The sequence below is a fragment of the Arachis stenosperma genome, chromosome 5, assembly GCF_014773155.1.
Source record: "Arachis stenosperma cultivar V10309 chromosome 5, arast.V10309.gnm1.PFL2, whole genome shotgun sequence".
In the NCBI taxonomy this organism is placed as follows: domain Eukaryota; kingdom Viridiplantae; phylum Streptophyta; class Magnoliopsida; order Fabales; family Fabaceae; genus Arachis; species Arachis stenosperma.
The window spans coordinates 8,586,583-8,605,525 of NC_080381.1; the positions used below are offsets into that span (position 1 = coordinate 8,586,583).

General features: G+C 36.8%; 1 protein-coding gene across 4 annotated transcripts; it reads right to left on the bottom strand.

The window, feature by feature from the left end:
* Window positions 1–1,846: 1,846 nt before the first annotated feature.
* Window positions 1,847–8,862, bottom strand: LOC130981980 (uncharacterized). Of its 4 annotated transcripts, XM_057905765.1 has the most exons (11): window positions 8,428–8,862; window positions 7,929–7,967; window positions 7,071–7,170; window positions 6,860–6,915; window positions 5,847–6,089; window positions 5,084–5,340; window positions 4,780–4,992; window positions 4,603–4,695; window positions 4,416–4,517; window positions 2,767–3,087; window positions 1,847–2,068 (listed from the first exon to the last, which is right to left on the bottom strand). In XM_057905765.1, the coding sequence occupies exons 4-11, from the start codon at window positions 6,909–6,911 to the stop codon at window positions 1,979–1,981; spliced, it is 1,371 nt and encodes a 456-aa protein (XP_057761748.1). In that variant the 5' UTR covers window positions 6,912–6,915; window positions 7,071–7,170; window positions 7,929–7,967; window positions 8,428–8,862; the 3' UTR covers window positions 1,847–1,978. The 4 variants fall into 4 exon arrangements, with proteins under 4 accessions (XP_057761748.1, XP_057761749.1, XP_057761750.1 ...); XM_057905766.1 differs by lacking the exon at window positions 6,860–6,915; XM_057905768.1 differs by lacking the exon at window positions 1,847–2,068 and having other exon boundaries at window positions 2,879–4,148.
* Between the last annotated feature and the right edge of the window lie 10,081 nt (window positions 8,863–18,943).

The following is an 18,943-nucleotide window of genomic DNA, read 5'->3' on the forward strand; positions in this document are numbered from 1 at the left end:
AAATAAAATAAAAAAATTTATATTTATCAAATTGTTTTAAACTAAAATTCTTCACGTAAATATTTTTTTATAACTTATATAAATTGTTACAGGATACGTAATAAATGTACTATTTATTCATAAATCATACTTTATTATCATAAATTATTAAGTTTATTATATCTTCTTTTATTACATAAATTGTGCTATTTTACTATTATTTCACTACTTTTAAATTTAATACTATTAATTAATACATAAATAATAATAATAATAATAATAGAATAATAAATTTTTAAAACTATACATAAAATTTATTAGTCTAACACGATTTACGAATAAATAACCAAAAATTTAATATATTGAATTTTATCGAATAAAAATAAAACAAAATATACAAATATATATTAGAAAAAAATATTTCTAAAAAAATAACATTCATAAATTTATAATAACAAAATATTAAAAATAATACAAAGTTTAAATGAAAAACGTAAAAATCGTTCCAATGATAAAAATCATAATGCATATATATATATATATATATATATATATATATATATATATATATATATTTTTTTTTTTTTGTGGGATTTTAATTTGAAAATAAATCGTAAAATTTTCTAAATAATAATACTTAGAATCATATTAGTTTGTTATATTATAGTGTTCTTAGTCCAAACAAAAAATAATACACCCAAATGTTACCAAAAAATAATTAATTTTTATGAAAAAAGTATTTAGACAAATTACAATATATTTAATAAAGTATTAGTTTGTGAGTAATTATAATATTTTTATTAATTCTGTAAAAAAAAAATACATTACCATTAGGATCAAAATTTTCATATTATATATATATATATATATATATATATATATATATATATATATATATATATCTTTTTATCAAATGTATTATGTTCTTTTTAATAGGGTTATTTTTACATTATTAATTTAAACTTTGTATTATCATTTTATATTTTGTTATTATAAAAATATGAATGTTAATTTTTTTTATAGGAATGTTATTCATAACATATTTTTTATAATTTATTTTTACTGAATAAAATTTTATGTGTTAGATTTTTGGTTATTTATTGTATATGGATAAATATCTAAATTGATATTTAAAGAATTTTAGATCGGATATTTTAGTCCTTAAAAATTTTATTTTTTAGAAGTCCTCGTTTATTACTTTCATCATATAGATTGGTTCTTCTATCGTTTATTTTAAAAGAATATAATTTCTTTTAGAATGTATTTTTGGAACTTAACTATTTTGTAATAAAATTTATTAAAGATTTATTTGTTTAATAAATATATTAAAAATTTAATTGAAAACAACAAAAGGATCAATTTATCAATTAAATTTTTTGGAGTCTTATTTATCCTTCATATTTGTTAACACTACAAGACTTTTGTTTATTTGTGGCAGTTTTTTTTCTTATTTGTGGAGGTTTATAACCTCCACCAATTGATTTGTAGGGGTTTCTAAAACCCCCAAAATTTGAGGTGCCACGAGGTCTTTTGTGGGAGTTTTTAAAAACCTCCACAATCTATTCAGTGGGGGGGGGTTTTGTATGTGTTTAGTGGGGGTTTTATATTAAACTTTTGTGGCAATTTTAAATCACTTTTGTGGCAATTTAAAACCCCCACAAATTAATTTTTCAATTTAACAAAAATTAACTATTTTGTGAGATTTTCAAACTCCCACAAATCCTGTAATTAATTATTTATTTTTAATTTCAAATCATTCATTAATCTCATCTTATTTATATACTCTCAAATTAAAAATTTATTTTTAATATCAAAATTTAAAAACTAAATCTTTTATAACACAATTCTTCAATATAAGACATAACTCTATAAAAAAAATTTTCAAATTCAATAATTCCAAACATAATTGCATATGGTATTGTTTTACACAACTATTACTGTTTTTCTTAAAAAAGTAAAAATATTCAATATTTCAATATCATCTAATTACAAAAAAATCTCAAGTATTTGTCTTCGGATGTCCGTTGCTATCACCAACTGATCTTCTAGCATCAAAGGGAGTAGTAGGCTCACTTTCAGCATCATTAGCCTATATGTAAACATAAGATGTTATTAGTAATTTTAGTAAAGTTAAGCATCAAAATAATTCAATATAAAATCCTTACAACTCAATTTTAAAGAGCATCTAAACCTAGTGTAAGAAAACAGAAAACTGCAGCTGTACAATTGAAGAGGCAGAAACATGCGAATATGCTTAGTTGCTTACTACAAAATGATATCATTATCCTGAAACAGGATCAGAGACAACTTGCACTAATTTATGACCAAATTGATATAATTAAGTAATTGCCTAATAACTAATTATTCCAAAATGTATTGGTGCTCATGGGTTCAACCGAATTCAGTAAAATATGGTTATCTTTTTGTGAGGCTGATTTGTTTTGGGAAAATGAATGATATACGACTATAGCTTCTTCTTGCAAAACGCAGTAGCAGAATAGTTTCCCATGTTTAATGGACAACAACCACTAACAGAAAGCAAGAATATTGTGATGTCCTTGTTCTTAACTATTCTCAGCCTAATTTTTGGCATCTAGAGTCGTGAGTTACCACTAATAATGAAACAAGTTGGTAAAATAATGTAACAACTTTAACATAACACTCCCTTTTCTATAATTAGAATTGATGATATGAACATATTCAATTTCAATAATTAGACTCCACTATTAATGAGTATTACTCCATCTAAACTTATATTCCTAACAAATGAATTTATTATAAAGTTACCTCGCGGGCAGAAAAGAAGCCAACAAGTGCTTCGGGAATTCCTCCTTCCTTCATCATTAGATATGCTTTCATCATATCAAATGATTGCTGCAACTTAGACTCTAGACTAATGACCTTTTGCTGTGAATTATGTAAGTCAAACTCCAAATTATTGATCTTTTCCTGTAAAATTGCAGCAGTAGTAGGCGAAGAAGATACAGCTGAATTAGTGGAGATGGTCATCCCATTAAGCCGGCTTCTCACATTCCTAAAGGTATTTGTAGGCGCTGCTCCCATGCCCATGCAACGAACTCTCCCAGAGTGTTCAGGCCAGAGACGGATCTACCTTAGGGGATGTGGGGGCAAGTGCCCCCACTAAAATTTTGTTAAGTTACATGTAGTATATGGAATAAAAATTTATTTACCCCCACTTAATAAATAAATTTGACCCCACTATAATTTTTTTTAATCTATTTCTGTTTTCATAATATATAGAAAAAAATCTCACTATTTTATAATAATACTATATTAATTATAAAAATAATTAAATAATAATAATAAAAATAATAAAAAATTAAGTCAGTTATTTAAATTTAAGTACTAAAAACAATTTTTGTATGCTCTCTAACTTTCTAATTCTCTTCTTTTATTATTCTTTTTTTATTCTATGGCTCTTAGTAAGACTCCTTAACTTCATTATTTAATTTTTTTTGATTCAATTAAAGATTTATTTTTATTTTTTTATTTTTAATTCATTCAATTATTTTGTATTTTATTTTGTAATTATATTATTATATATTTTTATTACATGGTTAAATATTTTTGAATAATAAGATCCATTAATAATTTAAATTTTGAAATATAGTAATATTAACTAACAATAAATAACAGTTAAAATAAAAAGTAACATCTAAATATACGAATATCTATTGATTTTCTTCTTTTGAAGTTAGTTCTAGTTTTTTTAGTAACGATATTAATTAAAAAAAATTAATTATGAATATTATAAAGAGTCAATTTTGTAATCTTATAAGACATTAATTTTTAAAGAATTATTTATTAATATATATAAAAAATAAAATATTTAATTGTATTGATAATAAAAGAATTATCAATTTTTTTTAAATATCAAATTTAAAAGGATAAAATTCTAAGTTATATGTTATTATTTAAATTACTATATAAGTGTTTTAATTTATTAGTTAAATAACTAGAAGATTAATTATATTTTATAATAATAAAATATAATTATAAAATTATTATCATGTTATACATATTTTGCCCCCACTAATCAAATTTTCTGGATCCGTCACTGGTTCAGGCCCCAAAACTTTACCAACAGCATCATTAGGGGACACCTCAAATTGTGTATTTGACGGTGTCATATTCAGCTCAATTTGTTCCTATTTAAAAGTAGTAAATAGAAACTATTCAATTTAAAAGTAGCAACACATGTAATCAATGGCATTGCAGATTATGATTATTCTAATGTTCCTAGACCATTATCACAACTAAAAATTTAAAATGAAAAGTGCTTGCAAGTGAAGTGAACCACTTTCCTATAATCATTATATATCTCAATCCACAAGCAACTACACTCAAATCCCATTTTCACATGATCACATACAAATAAAATAAGATAAGATAGCAAAGGTTTACAAAACACTTACCACTATAGTTAATGCCTTGTTATTTACAAAAGATCCATCCTTCCTCTTATGTGTTTCGATGTACATCATTCCTCTACTAGGCTTCTTTCCTGTTTCCAAGTACTAAAAAAGAAGGAATAAAGAGTTAAACAATTAACATATATAATGCAAGTAAAATCACACATGTACCAAGTGTGTGTATATATACCATCTCATGTCGCCTCCGAGAGTTGGATTTAGATCCACAAGTGTGAGGAATGGTTTGCTTGCTTCGATTTTCCTTATTTTTCATGCAAAGCTCCTAAAAATAAATATAATAACTTCAATTAATAATTTTTTTTAATTAAAGTACAACAATAACTAAATGAATTGTTTAGTGTCTTACAACTGTAGACGGTTTTAGTCGATAATTGACAAAGCAAGCCCATTGATCTCTTGGAACATCATCAGGCACATTGTTCACCAATGCTTCTCTTCTCATGGTTGGATCATAGAACTCATTCCACAATCTTTGCCTATATGTTGCCCACTTCTTTGCAATACTTTGAATGCAATACCTGTAGGCAATCTTTTCTGTGCTTGTAAAATGGAAGTGGGGCTTCAAACAAGCAAACAAATAATTAATTAATTAATTAATTAATTAATTAATTACTTGAACTAATAGAAGTTTCAAATAAAACGGATTTTACCTTTATCATTGTATCAAAGCACTCATCCTTGAAAGACTTAGGCATGCCACCATTTTCTTGTCCTGACCACTTTTCAAAGCTAATTGGAAAGATACGTGCATTAGTTGCTAATATACCACAATAGCCAGCAAGTAAACCTTGTGCTTCGCCATATGCCGCACCCTCTTCGTCAACCTCTACAATTACACGATCTCCTCTAGGTAAGTTGCAAACATCCTTGACTTTGATCTTAGCCTTCTTCTTCACATTTGTAGAGTCTTAAGAAAAATAAAAATGATTTAAATGATAACAATGTATAATATTTGTTACAAATAGAAGCAGTGATTGGAAAAAGACATTAGAACCATGGGGTATGGGAGAAATTAATACAGGAAACAAGTAATTAAAAAAATAAATAAACTAAAAGAACAGTGTTATAATAATCTAGCTAGTAAGTGACTCTTCAAGTTCACCGAAGCATATATACATGCTACTACAATGCTGCTACAATCCCATTGTTTTCCATAATATATAATATAAATATCAAATAATGGCCAAAAGAAAAAATAAAATAAAATAAAAAAAAGACATCATCATAATCTGAGGCGTGAGTGAGTGGTAAGTGAAATTTTTTGGTGAAATTGGGAGGTTTACATCTCAAAAAGAGGCAGTTATCATCATTTACCATTTTAAGTTATGAGAATTTTTTAAAGTTTTTCTACCTATTAAAATTAATATTGTGAATCAGTTGCCTCTACACTAGTTATGCAATATAAATTAATACCAATTATCTCCACATTCCAAGCAGATGAAGACTTTGAGTTAGAACAACGTGTGGCTCCATCAGATGAAATGGAATTTGCAACGACTTGAGAAGGAGCTTGAGAAGGAGCCTCACTAGCCTCTACACTAGTGGTATCTTCAAATGCTGCTGGTGCTGGAGGTTGAAGTGAACGAGAAGCATTGTTATTTTCCCTCTCATCTACAAACTTCAATGGATTTTTTATGCGTTTTTTCCTTGGCATGACTGCATATTAACAAACACAAAACTGTTAAGCACACAAAAGATAATTAGACATTATACTAACTTGTTACGAGAGACATAAAAATCATGAGTCTCCATTGATTCTTACTCATTTCTTAACTTGTTACAAAAAATTGTTATTAAGTTACAAGTTTTTTATGAATAAAGTTACAAAATTGACAAATGTTACAAATTCTCTATCAGAATTGAGAATAGTAAAAGATCCTCTACATTTTAAGTTTGAGCATAAGTATAAATCAACATATAAGAATTGTGACAGCAAAGTAGCTACACAACCTGCTCAAAATTTATATATCAAGCAGATAATATTCACATTTAATTCACAAAAGTGCATGTCAATATCCAATATTAAAATACTCTTATACCTTTATGAATAAGACTAGTCTGTTATTACACAAGTATGACAGTAAAGTCAGCAAAAATAATCAAGTGCTTCGTTATAGTTAGAACAATTAACTCCCTTTATTTACTAATTATTAAGCATCAGGTCTTTAAGTTAATATAGATCCATACAAAAGAACAAGTCATTCAAATAGATAAATAGACGTAGACAAGTACAAGATTATTTATTATCCCTTCATTACTAAAGAATGCACAAGATAAATCCTTTCCATAATTCCTGGACATTCAAGCAGGAGAAATTACAAATTATAATAACATAATAACTTAAAGGTAACATTTTATTAAAGAAAGGAGCCATATACTTGATTAGTAAATACTAAATAGTAATTAGTAAATAGTAAATAACTAACCTTTTATTAAAGAAAGGAGCCAGAAAACAATAAAAGTGACGGTGACATGCATTCACCTAAAAATTCGATAATCATACAAATAAATAAAACAATTTAATATTTTTAGTAATCAATTTTTTTAAAACTTTGGGAAATTTGTTTAATTCACTGAAAAATGCAGTATCTTGTCAAGCCATGAAAATTGTGGTTGCTGAAGATTTGTTTAACTCACTGAAAAATGTAGTATCTTGGACGGTGCAAGTATCACTTATTAAAAAATTGAATCCAAGTATGAGTATGAGTACTGCTTCTGGATGTTGGGCTCTCCCCTCCTGATACACAATACATTCCCCATGATTATTTAGGAAACATAATGAATTCGGAAGGTGCAGCACTATAAATCAGTTTGAGCTAAGAATGACAAGAGGTGGTACAGAAGCAATAAGCAGCCTAAACTCTGAAGAATAGTGAACTATAACCCAGGAACAAAAAACGCTTAATTAAAGCAGAAAACAAGATGATACACACAAAAAAAGGGTAAACTGCAACAACATTAGAATCTGGGATTGCTAATAACAACTAACAACTGCAAGTTGGCTTAAAGGGGCTGCCCAATTGATAAGGTCTAGAAATGCTTAAGGCATCTTAAATATAATAATACTATGTGTATAAGCCTTGCTTGATTCCAAAGTAATTATGATATATAAGTGAACTGATAGATACTCTACAAATTTAGAAATTAATTAAAATAACCTAATGTAGTAATAAGTATTTCAAACAAAAAATGCTATATATGAGACAAGGGGAAGGAATTAACATGGAGTTAGTGGTTTTCAGTGTGACTTAACTGTTTTTTCCTTTGATAATATATCTTTTTTAGCACTATAGAAAATATGTTCATGGACTTGAAAAAATAAATTTCATACGACAAGTAGAGATCAAAAGATAGTTATATAATTAGATAGTGATATCTATATAGATTAAAGGTGACAAGTAAATATGCTAGAAACTTTAAAGTTTTGAACTTAATATGTTAAACGATTGATTTTATTACATTAATTGACAAGCAATTAATAAGATAGTAACTTACATCAAGTCTATGATCCTGTTCTTGAGGTTGAGAAGAATCCTGCGAATAACAAAGTAGTCGTCTCAGTTTCAAGGCAGATAAAACAAGTGACAGAATCCAATTAAAGTAGCTGATATGAAAATATAATTTTTTAAAAACTTAATTAAGAATTTCTATGCTATTCAGCATCAATCAATTAAAGTAGCTGATATTGGTTTTTGATGAATGTCAGCATTTACAAGGTTCCTTCTCATCTATTCAAGTTGAATGAGGAAGCTTACACACCAAAGTTCATCTCAATAGGCCCTTTTCACAGCAAAGATTCAAAACTGAGACAAGAGAATCAGAAACAAAGGTACTTCCATGCTTTCTATAAGCGACTAAATAACTCACAGGCTTCAACTTTGAAGAGATACAGAACAATCTATCTTAAACACGAAAGGAAAACTATAAGAGACTCTTATTCAGAGCTTGTTAATAGAGAAGAGATATCAACAAATTAATAGCGAAGAAGAAGTACCTGCGGAAGCTCGAAGGAGAAATATGGAGGGAGAGAAGGTTGCGTCGAAGAAGAAGTTTGGGACCGAACAGATCTGAAAACGCGTTAACAGAGGAGGTGACTCGATCCAGAAACGTTCTACCACGGCAACGGCGGTAGCAAAACAATGGCAGTGATGACAGAAACGGCGGCAGCAACAACGGCGGTGGAAACTCCACTGTGGCAGCAATAACCGTATAGAAGAACAGATCTGAAAACGCGTTGATAGAAGAGGTGGCTCGAGAAGCTCTCTACCGCAATTGACACGGCATGGTGACGGTGACGGTGCCGGCGGCGAAAATGGCAGCAGAAATGATGGCGAAAATGGCGGTGGAAGGGTTCTCTCCCACCTAACTCACTCTCACGTAGTAGCTAACTCAGTCTCATTTTGAAAAATTGGGAAATTAGGTTTTGTTTCAAAACTTAATTTTAGTTAATTATTAGTAGAGGTTTTTTAAATTGCTATAAATAAAATGTATTGTGGAGGTTTTTAGAAACTTTCATTAAAATACTCCCACAAACAAATATTAATCTTGTAGTGTAAGGTTAATTTTGTCGACAATGTAAACTTTAGGATTCTATTTTATAACTTATTCTAAAACAAATGAGATGCTTAAAAAAATTATGACATTTATTACTAAAATATAATTATGTACAATTTATAAAAGAAGTTTATAGAAATAAAAAGACGTCTGACTTGCGTGTTATATTTAATTTTTTGTAAGAAAAATATTGTTATTATTGTTAATGTTGTTTTAATTATTGTTATACTATTATTACAATAATTATGATTAATGAAAATGATAACTATAAATTAAAAATTTTTATCGTTATTTTTAAATGCTTAAATAATATTTTTTTATAAAAAAAGAGTTTATAAATGAACCAATCAATTTTTTTTAGAAGAAAATGAATATTCAATAAGCTTTTTTTTAATAAATTTTCCAATGCTTGTTGAAAAAGAGGTCAGTCACACTAACCTATCACTGATAGGCTCAACTCATCCAACACGGCAACATAAGCTAACTATAGATCGGACAATATTGTAATTTTATCTCTTTCTTAGTGGGTGAAAGAAATGACAAATATCTTTTTCACCATGCTCATTAGTCAAACAAGTCTACGTACAAAATTTTCATTCAATCTCATTCTTTGATTTATTTTATTATAAATCTCAATAATTAAAAAAAATAGAACATCATATACTGCTAAAATACAACGGTATATGTAAAATGCTTCCATTTTGTTACGGCCCGGCCCAAAGACCCGACGGGTCGACCCTGGCCCGAGCTCCACCCGACCCGACTCCTCGCCTTTCAAACGACCCGGACACGTGTCCTGTACGACCCACACGCGGCTGCAGGGCAATGTCCTGGGGAATATGGGCCTGACCTCACAAGGGGCCCACAACTGACATGTATATAAGGGGAAGATTGGCTCTTCCCCCGAGGTACGTCATATCTTTTCACCTCGTCATTCTGCCCGCCTGCACATCGCTGACTTGAGCGTCGGAGTGTCTTTGCAGGTGGCACCCCCCTCATCTTCTCTCCAGGACGAGTGCTCGTCTGCTCATCTTACCCGCAACCAGTGCGACCCAGACCAAGGCGTCCTCGCCCCCTCACTTGCACACCCGACCTGTCCGGAACCCGACAACCCAACATTGGCGCCGTCTGTGGGGACGCCTGCCTAAATGGAAGTCGCACTAGGTCCCGGCGACCGAGCTCGAGCCGCCGGAGCGGAGGGGGCAGCCTCCGTCGCCTTGCAAAGGGGGGGCAGAGGTCTCCCCAACAACACACGAGAACGCGACCATTTGGGGGAACGGGCGGCGATAGCGCCATAATAATGCAGGAGCTACGCCACAGAGTCCAGAACCTAGAACGACAACTAGCCGACCGGGAGCGGGATACACGGTCTACCGATCCCAGCTATACCCCATCTCCCGGGAGCGAAGAAGAAAACTCTCACCGAAGCCGCCCGCGGCGTGCATCCGCATCCCGGACGGAAGCGGAGAGCACGCGGGAAGAGTCACCTATAATGAGAAGAAGAAATGACACGATCATCTACTCCCGCGGTAGACCAACCCGCCGAGCAGCAAGAGGTCGTGAAGGCGGAGAAGGGAGATCAGAGAGAACACGACAACCTGTGATAATGGGCGTCACCCCGTTCCACCGATCTATCCTCGAGGTCCGGTTGCCGAAACACTTCAACAAACCAACGGACATGAGGTACGACGGAACTCAAGACCCCCTTGAACACCTCACGGCCTTTGAGGCCAGGATGAATCTAGAGGGAGTAGGGGACGAAGTAAGATGCCGCGCCTTCCCGGTAACCCTAGCAGGGCCAGCGATCAGATGGTTTAACGGCCTCCCTCAAGGTTCCATCTACAATTTCTCAGACATCAGCCGTGCATTCCTGGCCCAATTCACAACGCGGATAGCAAAAGCCAAGCACCCTATCAACCTTCTAGGGGTAACCCAGAGACAAGGAGAACCGACCAGGAGATACTTAGATCGGTTCAACGACGAATGTCTGGAAATCGACGGCTTAACCGACTCGGTGGCCAGTCTCTGCCTAACAAACGGCCTCCTCAACGAGAACTTCCGAAAACACCTTACCACGAAACCGGTTTGGACAATGCATGAAATCTAGACGGTGGCCAAGGAGTACATAAACGATGAGGAAGTCAGCCGAGTCGTGGCTGCCAATAAGCGGCAGTCCGGTTATAGCCAGGCTCGGCAACCCGGTGACGGAGAGAGAACAAAAGAAAAATCCAGGGAGGAGGCATCAAACAAAGCACCTAGACCGTTCCCTCGGGTCGGGAAGTTTACTAACTACACTCCACTCACTCTCCCCATCGTGGAAGTCTACCAGCAAATAGCAGATAAGGGAATTCTTCCGAAGCCCCGACCACTTAAGGACCGAACGGGAGGAAACAAGAACCTTTATTGTGATTACCACAAGGGTTATGGCCATCTAACGCAGGACTGTTTTGACCTGAAGGATGCGCTGGAACAAGCGATAAGGGAAGGAAAGCTAGCAGCGTTCTCCCATCTAATCAGGGAGCCAAGGAGACGTTATCGCGATCAAGACGAGGAAGGCAAAGCCCGTTCGGCTAAGCGGCGACAAGAACCCGAAGACAGAGAACACGGCCTCACTGTGATAAATGTGGTAACGGCAAAAAACGCCGCGCCAAAATCCCGATCGGCACACAAGAAAGACGCCAAGGTCCTGACGATCTCGTCTCCGCCGGTGCAAGGCTCTAAGAAACCTCCATCCATTTCTTTCGGCCCGGAATGTAAAACCCGGTTAATTAACGGCTAATTAACCCATAAATGAGAATTTATTCTAGAAAGCCTAAAATGTGATTTTTATGGCTAAATGTGATAGAGGAGACTGAGACGAGAATTTTGGTACCAATTTTATAGAATTCGGACCAAGATTGGACCGAACGGGCCAAACCGGGCCAATTGGACCCAAAGTGGGCCCTTGGCCCAACATAACTTAACCAAAACCCTAGTTTTCAGCACTCTCTCTCCTCATTTGTTACACACACAAGCTGAAATTAGAGAGAAAGGGAGGAAGAACATTCTCTCAACTTCTCTCTCTCACTTGATCTTCAAATCACCATAACTTTTGATCTAGAGCTCCGATTGCCGCCCCGTTCGCGGCCACGCGTTCACCGTGGAGAGCTCTACAAAACCCATACAACCAATCTTGAGGTAAGCCACGTGTTGCTGTTCGAAATCTCAGCCCTTATTTTCGAGTTTCATGGGTTAAATATTGAGATTTTGGGTTCTTTGATGTTATAGGACCCAACTCTCTTGAAGGAGAAGGTTAATCTTGTCTCCTTGGACCTTGGAGGTGGTAAGATTCTCAACCCTAGTGTGATTTTGTGATTTTATGATGTTTGGGTTTTGAGATGTTGTGTATGGGTATAATGGTTGTGGCTTAGGTTGTGTATATGTGAATATTAGAGCTTGATTGGTGACTTTGAAAAGCTTGGAAAGGGTTTGGTGGTGAAAAATCTGTTCTTGGAGGTGTTGAGGCCTTGAGAGCTTGTGGTTAAGTGGTTTGGAAGTGCTCCGGTGGAGCTTGGGAAATTCGGCTAAGGTATGGTTTCGGTTTCCCGTATCTAATATGTAATGTGGTAGGAAATACTTAGGCTAGAGGCCCTAAGATAGGCATTGAATGGTTGATGTTGTTGAATGATTGAGATATATGATGTGGTCATATATGTGATGATGATTATTGATGCCTTGGTGGTATGATGTATGGGAAATATGCATGTTGTGATATATGCTTGATGATTAGTTATGGTTGAATTGTGGGTTGAACCATGTTGATGGTGAATATGATATTGATTATGTACAATGGTGATTTATTGGAATTGATGTTGTTGAGAATTGGCATGAGGAGTAGTATATGATATGTCAATATGTTTGAGTTGAGCCACTTGGGTGAAGTGGGCTAAAATGATGAGTTAGTGATTTGGTATATTGTGGTTATGTGTCAATGTGTGAGTTGAGGAGGCTTGATGTTGAATTTGATACATTTGATTGATTTCAAAGAAAAGGGATGAAATTGGCATGTTTTGATTGATTTTGAAAAGAGTTAAAAATGGTTTGTTTTGAAAATGGCATATTGTGGTTTTGTATGAAAATATGGTTTTTGGGCATACTTTGACGGGACATAACTTGGACTACGGATCTCCGTTTTGTACCAAATCTGTTTAGAAATGAAATTGGATCCGGGATGTCCATGCCGTTCGAAGAACGGGTGAAAAACGATTTAAAATGAGGAAGTTATGTCCGTCGGAAGATTGGGGTCTAAATCTGTGAAATTCTGCAGCTTTTTAACTTAGAAAATTTTTAGCAGAATGACCCCTTGCGCGTGGGCGCACCTGGCGCGTGCGCGCCGATCTTCCGAGAAGTGCCATCCACGCGTGCGCGTGATGTGCGCGGGCGCGCCGATTGTGCTGCACCCAATGCCCAGCCATTTTCCAGAGAGTTATGCCAGAACTGTGCCGGTGTTGTGCCTGGGGCACGAGAACACCCGCGCGTACGCGTGGTTGACGCGTGCGCGCCGATGGGCAAGTTTGGTATCCACGCGTTAGCGTGCATGACGCTTACGCGTCGATGAGTTTTTAAGGCCATCCACGCGTGCGCGTGGAGTGCGCGTACGCGCGGCCCTGTTTTCATCCCAAAGTTGATTTTTGAGTTTTAAAAGCCAAATCTCATACTTCTAAGCCTCCGATCTCACCATTTATGTCTTAAATCATTATGGCATATCTAGCTATTAAAAAGGGGCTAGTAAATGAGGTAACTTGCGAGTGAAGCAAGGGGAATATGAATGATCAATGAGGATCAAGATGATTATGTGAGATGCGGAGGATGGTGGTGGAAGTGCTTGTGATGCCATGGGCCGAAAGGCTATAATTGTTAATGAAATGGCTGGTTATGGATTTAACCGTGAGCCGGAATAGCTGTGTATGCTATGAATATTGGCTGGTTCTGGATTGAACCGTGAGCCGGAATGGCTGATATGGATGTTGATCCATGGATGAGAATTCATGCATGTTGATGCTGAATTATTGATAATTGTGAAATTGCACTTCCACTATCTGAGGTACGAGTTTCCTTGGGTAGTAGCAGTGGCTAGCCACCACGTGCTCCAGGTTGAGACTCGAAGCTCTGTTAACCCTATGTCGTAAGTGTGGCCGGGCACTGTGAAAGGCCCGGATGAGCTCGAACCCCCGTAAATATTCACCAGTGAGGGTGATGGATATGGATCATGTTTATGATCAAGTTTATAACGAGTATAACTCGAGTTTGGGGATGCACGACAGAGGGACAGTCCAATGGTTAGCGACCAGGACTTGTCGGGTTGGCTATATAACCGACAAGATGATATCATCGGCCACTAGGGACAGGCATTCATCATATGCATACTATGTGAATTGTTTGAGATTGCCTATTTGACTGCATATTACTTGCTAATTGTCTAAATGTCTTAACTGCTCCTATTTGTATATTCTTGCCTGATATAACTGTGTTTGTTACATTATACTCCTGCTGGTGGTTGGGAGGTGAGAAGGAATTGGAAAGGGAAGTATTAGTTAGACTGAAGAATCTTTGGTCAGATGCCCTTATATGGTTTAGCTTGTTTATAAGCTTTGATATTATCTGGAGGAAGTTCTAGGATTGCCTTTGGCTTTCCTCTATTATTATGTATTATATATGTGGAAGCTGTTACCATGCTGGGGACCTCTGGTTCTCACCCATGTGGATTTTGTGGTTTTCAGATGCAGGACGTGAGGTTTCCCGTTGAGACATGCTGGAGACTTCTACCTTTGCGAAGATCCTTTGTTCTCGGGACTATGTTTTTGGTTTATATGTTTTGCTTAGATACTTTTATCTCCATTAAATAATACAAACTGTGATGACTCCTCTTTTGGGAGATTTTGGAGAATAGGTTTTATGTATTTGTGTCCCTTTGGGTTTCCTTTGGGGTTTTCCTTATTTTATCATATGTATATATTGCTACGCTCGGACCGGTTATCTTCGCAGCCGGATCTTGAGTCTTGATATTCCTGTTTTTGGCACTCCCTTGTATATATATAATCTCGCGTTGGTTTATCCTTGTTCGTTACGTTATCGATCGGAGTGATGCGCTTTTGAGTTGCGTTTTTTTTTTGTTTACCCTTTTTTTTTCTACAAAGGCTCCTAGTTATAATCAATCATTCATACTACTATACGTACTAGATTTTTATTTTAGAGGTCGTAATACCTTGCCATCTCTGAATTATGACTTAAGCATAAGGCTCTGTTTGGTAGGGTGTTACATTATGGTATCAGAGCAGTTCGTTCCTGTAGAGCCTGAGGAATGGACTGACTATGCTTCTGTGCATTCTCTGTGTGTGTGTGTTATGTGCTGTTAGTATATCTACTTGATATAATTGGCATAAACGTTCATGAGCATGCATTTGGGACTTTGAAGCACTAGACTTCCGATATTGAGACTGATCAACTTAATATCGATTGTTGGGTGTGTATAGGAACCAGATGGCGCCTCGTGGACGCGGTAGAGGTAGTGTGAGAGGTCGTACGAATGCTCGTGCACCGGAGAATAACCCTAATGACCCGGTGAACTTTATGGCTGCGTTGGAGAACATGGCTGCTGCTATGCAAGCCACTGCTGAGGCTCTTGGCCAACAGATGAACAACCATGGTAATGATGGAGGTGGAGTTCAAGGCCCGATGACACTGACAAACTTTTTGAAGGTTAATCCGCCTAAGTTCAAGGGAACTACTAGCCCGACTGAGGCTGATACATGGTTTCAGGCTATAAAGCGAGCGTTGCAAGCGCAAGTGGTGCCTGAAGGACAGCGTGTCGAGTTTGCTACCTATATGCTTGTCGGTGAAGCATCGCATTGGTGGCAAGGCATCCGACGTCTTCTGCAGCAGGGTGATGACTATATCACTTGGAATGTCTTTCAAGAAGAGTTCTATAAGAAGTACTTTCCGATTTCTGCTAGGACGGCTAAGGAACTTGAATTGTTACAGCTGAAGCAGGGTACTATGTCCATATCAGAGTATACTGACAAGTTTGAGGAGCTGTTCAGGTTCTCTCGTATGTGCCAAGGGACTCCGGTGGAATATGAGGAATGGAAGTGTGTTAAGTATGAAGGAGGACTCCGGAGTGATATCTTCAGTTCAGTGGGACCAATGGAGATTAGGACCTTCTCCGAATTGGTGAACAAGTGTAGGGTTGCTGAAGAGTGTGTGAAAAGGGCAACCGCTGAGAAAGGGAGTCACAAAGGATCATTCCCACAGAACCGAGGGAAGAGCTTTGCACCTAGAGGTCCATCTTTCAAGAGAGGAAGCTCTTTTAGGAGGCCCAACCACAACAACAATTCCCAAGGGAGGAAGTTTGGGAAGCAGCCTCAGAATGATCAAGCTTGTACTAGGTGTGGAAGTCACCATCCGGGAGCACCATGCAAGGCCGGATGGGGTTTGTGCTACAATTGTGGAAAAGCGGGGCATAAAGCCGCCAATTGTCTGGAGAGGTAGAAACAAGGTGCTGGGAAGGCACAACAGACTGGTCGGGTGTTCACCACTTCAGCTGTAGGAGCTGAGGGATCTGAGGCACTCATTCGAGGTAACTGTGAAATAGCTGGTCAAACTTTAAATGCTTTATTTGATTCGGGGGCATCACATTCATTCATTGCATTTGAGAAAGCCCATGAGTTAGGATTGAAGATTGTAACTTTAGGTTATGATCTGAGAGTGTACAATGCTACCCATGAAGCCATGGTAACTAGGCTAGGATGCCCGGAAGTTTCCTTTAGGTTCAAGCAGCGTGATTTTGTTCATAATTTAGTCTGCTTGCCGATGATCGGTCTTGATCTTATCTTGGGATTGGATTGGTTATCTAAGAACCATGTTCTGCTTGATTGTTCTACAAAGTCGGTGTACTTTATGCCGGAAGATACAGAAGGGCCGGTCGTGGTGAATAATTATTACTTGAATTCGATGATGGTGAACTGTTCTGGAACCGAATGTCAGGGTGTCATGTTGTTAACCGCGGGCGTTTCGGGTGATGATCAAAGGTTGGAACAGATTTCGGTTGTGTGTGAGTTTTCGGAAGTGTTTCCCGATGATATTGATGAGTTTCCACCTAACCGAGAGGTTGAGTTTGCTATTGAGTTGGTGCCCGGGGCGGGACCAATCTCAAGTGCTCCTTATAGGATGTCACCGGTAGAGATGAACGAGCTAAAGTCTCAGTTAGAGGATTTGTTGGGAAATAATTTCATACGACCAAGTGTCTCTCCGTGGGGTGCTCCAGTATTACTGGTAAAGAAGAAAGATGGGAGTATGCGGCTCTGTGTGGATTACAGGCAGCTGAACAAGGTTACAATAAAGAATAAGTACCCATTGCCGAGAATTGATGATCTTATGGATCAGTTACAAGGAGCTGGAGTTTTCTCTAAGATTGACTTGCGATCCGGTTATCACCAGATAAGGGTGAGGGGCGAGGATATCCCTAAGACCGCTTTCAGAACTCGTTATGGTCATTACGAGTACACTGTGATGTCCTTTGGATTGACGAACGCTCCTGCAGTGTTTATGGATTACATGAATAGAGTCTTCCGTCCGTTTCTGGATAAATTCGTTGTTGTCTTCATTGATGACATATTGATTTATTCCAAGATTGAAGAAGAGCATGCGGAACACTTGAGGACCGTGTTGCAGATTCTAAAAGAGAAGAAACTTTATGCAAAACTGTCTAAGTGTGAGTTTTGGAAGGGTGAGGTGAAGTTTTTGGGCCATGTGGTGAGTAAGAAGGGAATAGCAGTAGATCCAACTAAGGTGGAGGCGGTGATGGATTGGAAACAACCAACCACCATAACAGAGATAAGGAGTTTTCTGGGTCTAGCTGGCTATTATCGAAGGTTTATCAAAGGCTTTTCACAGATAGCTTTGCCAATGACAAAGTTAACCCGCAAAGACACTCCGTTTGTTTGGACTCCTGAGTGCGAGGAGAGCTTTCAGACATTGAAGAAAAAGTTGACTACTGCACCAGTGTTAGTGTTACCCGAGCCGAATGAGCCATTTGAGGTGTATTGTGATGCCTCATTAAAGGGTTTAGGGTGCGTGCTGATGCAGCATCGTAATGTGGTGGCGTATGCCTCACGACAGTTGAGACCTCATGAAGTTAGTTACCCTACGCACGATTTGGAACTCGCTGCGGTTGTGTTTGCCTTGAAGGTGTGGAGGCATTATCTCTATGGGGTTAAGTTCCAAGTTTTCTCTGATCATAAGAGCTTGAAGTATCTCTTTGATCAGAAAGAGCTTAATATGAGGCAGAGAAGGTGGATGGAATTGTTGAAGGACTACGACTTTGAGTTGCATTACCATCCGGGAAAGGCGAATGTAGTGGCGGATGCGTTAAGTCGAAAGTCATTATATGCGGCTTGGATGATGCTTCAAGAGGAGAAGTTGCTCAAGGGATTCGAGAGTCTGAAAATTGGTACTCAAGAAGTATCCGGAACCTTGTGTTTGAGCCGATTAGAAATCTCAAGTGACTTTAAGTCCGAACTCCTAAAGGCTCATCAAAATGATGAAGCTTTATGGAAGGTGTTACCGGCCATCGAGCAAGGAAAACAGTGGAGAGTGTCGGAAGAAAAAGATGGGTTATGGAGATTCAAGGGTAGGATCATTGTGCCGGATGTTGGCACTTTGAGGCAAGATATCTTAAAGGAGGCACACAAAAGCGGATTCTCCATTCACCCGGGAAGTACTAAGATGTACCATGATTTGAAGGCGATGTTTTGGTGGCCGGGTATGAAGAATGATGTGGCGGAATATGTTTCAAAGTGCTTAACTTGTCAAAAGGTAAAGATTGAACATCAAAGACCTTCCGGGATGTTGCAACCTTTAGAGATTCCGCAATGGAAGTGGGAAAGTATTGCAATGGACTTTGTGTCGGGATTGCCAAG

Excerpts from the sequence above, each read along its gene's own strand:
- LOC130981980 (XM_057905765.1), bottom strand. The coding sequence starts at position 6,911 with ATGCATGTCACCGTCACTTTTATTGTTTTCTGGCTCCTTTCTTTAATA. Across the intron at positions 6,090-6,859 it reads GCTCCTTTCTTTAATAAAAG|TCATGCCAAGGAAAAAACGC; the intron begins GTTAGTTATTTA and ends GTTAATATGCAG. Across the intron at positions 4,993-5,083 it reads GCTTTGATACAATGATAAAG|CCCCACTTCCATTTTACAAG; the intron begins GTAAAATCCGTT and ends GCTTGTTTGAAG.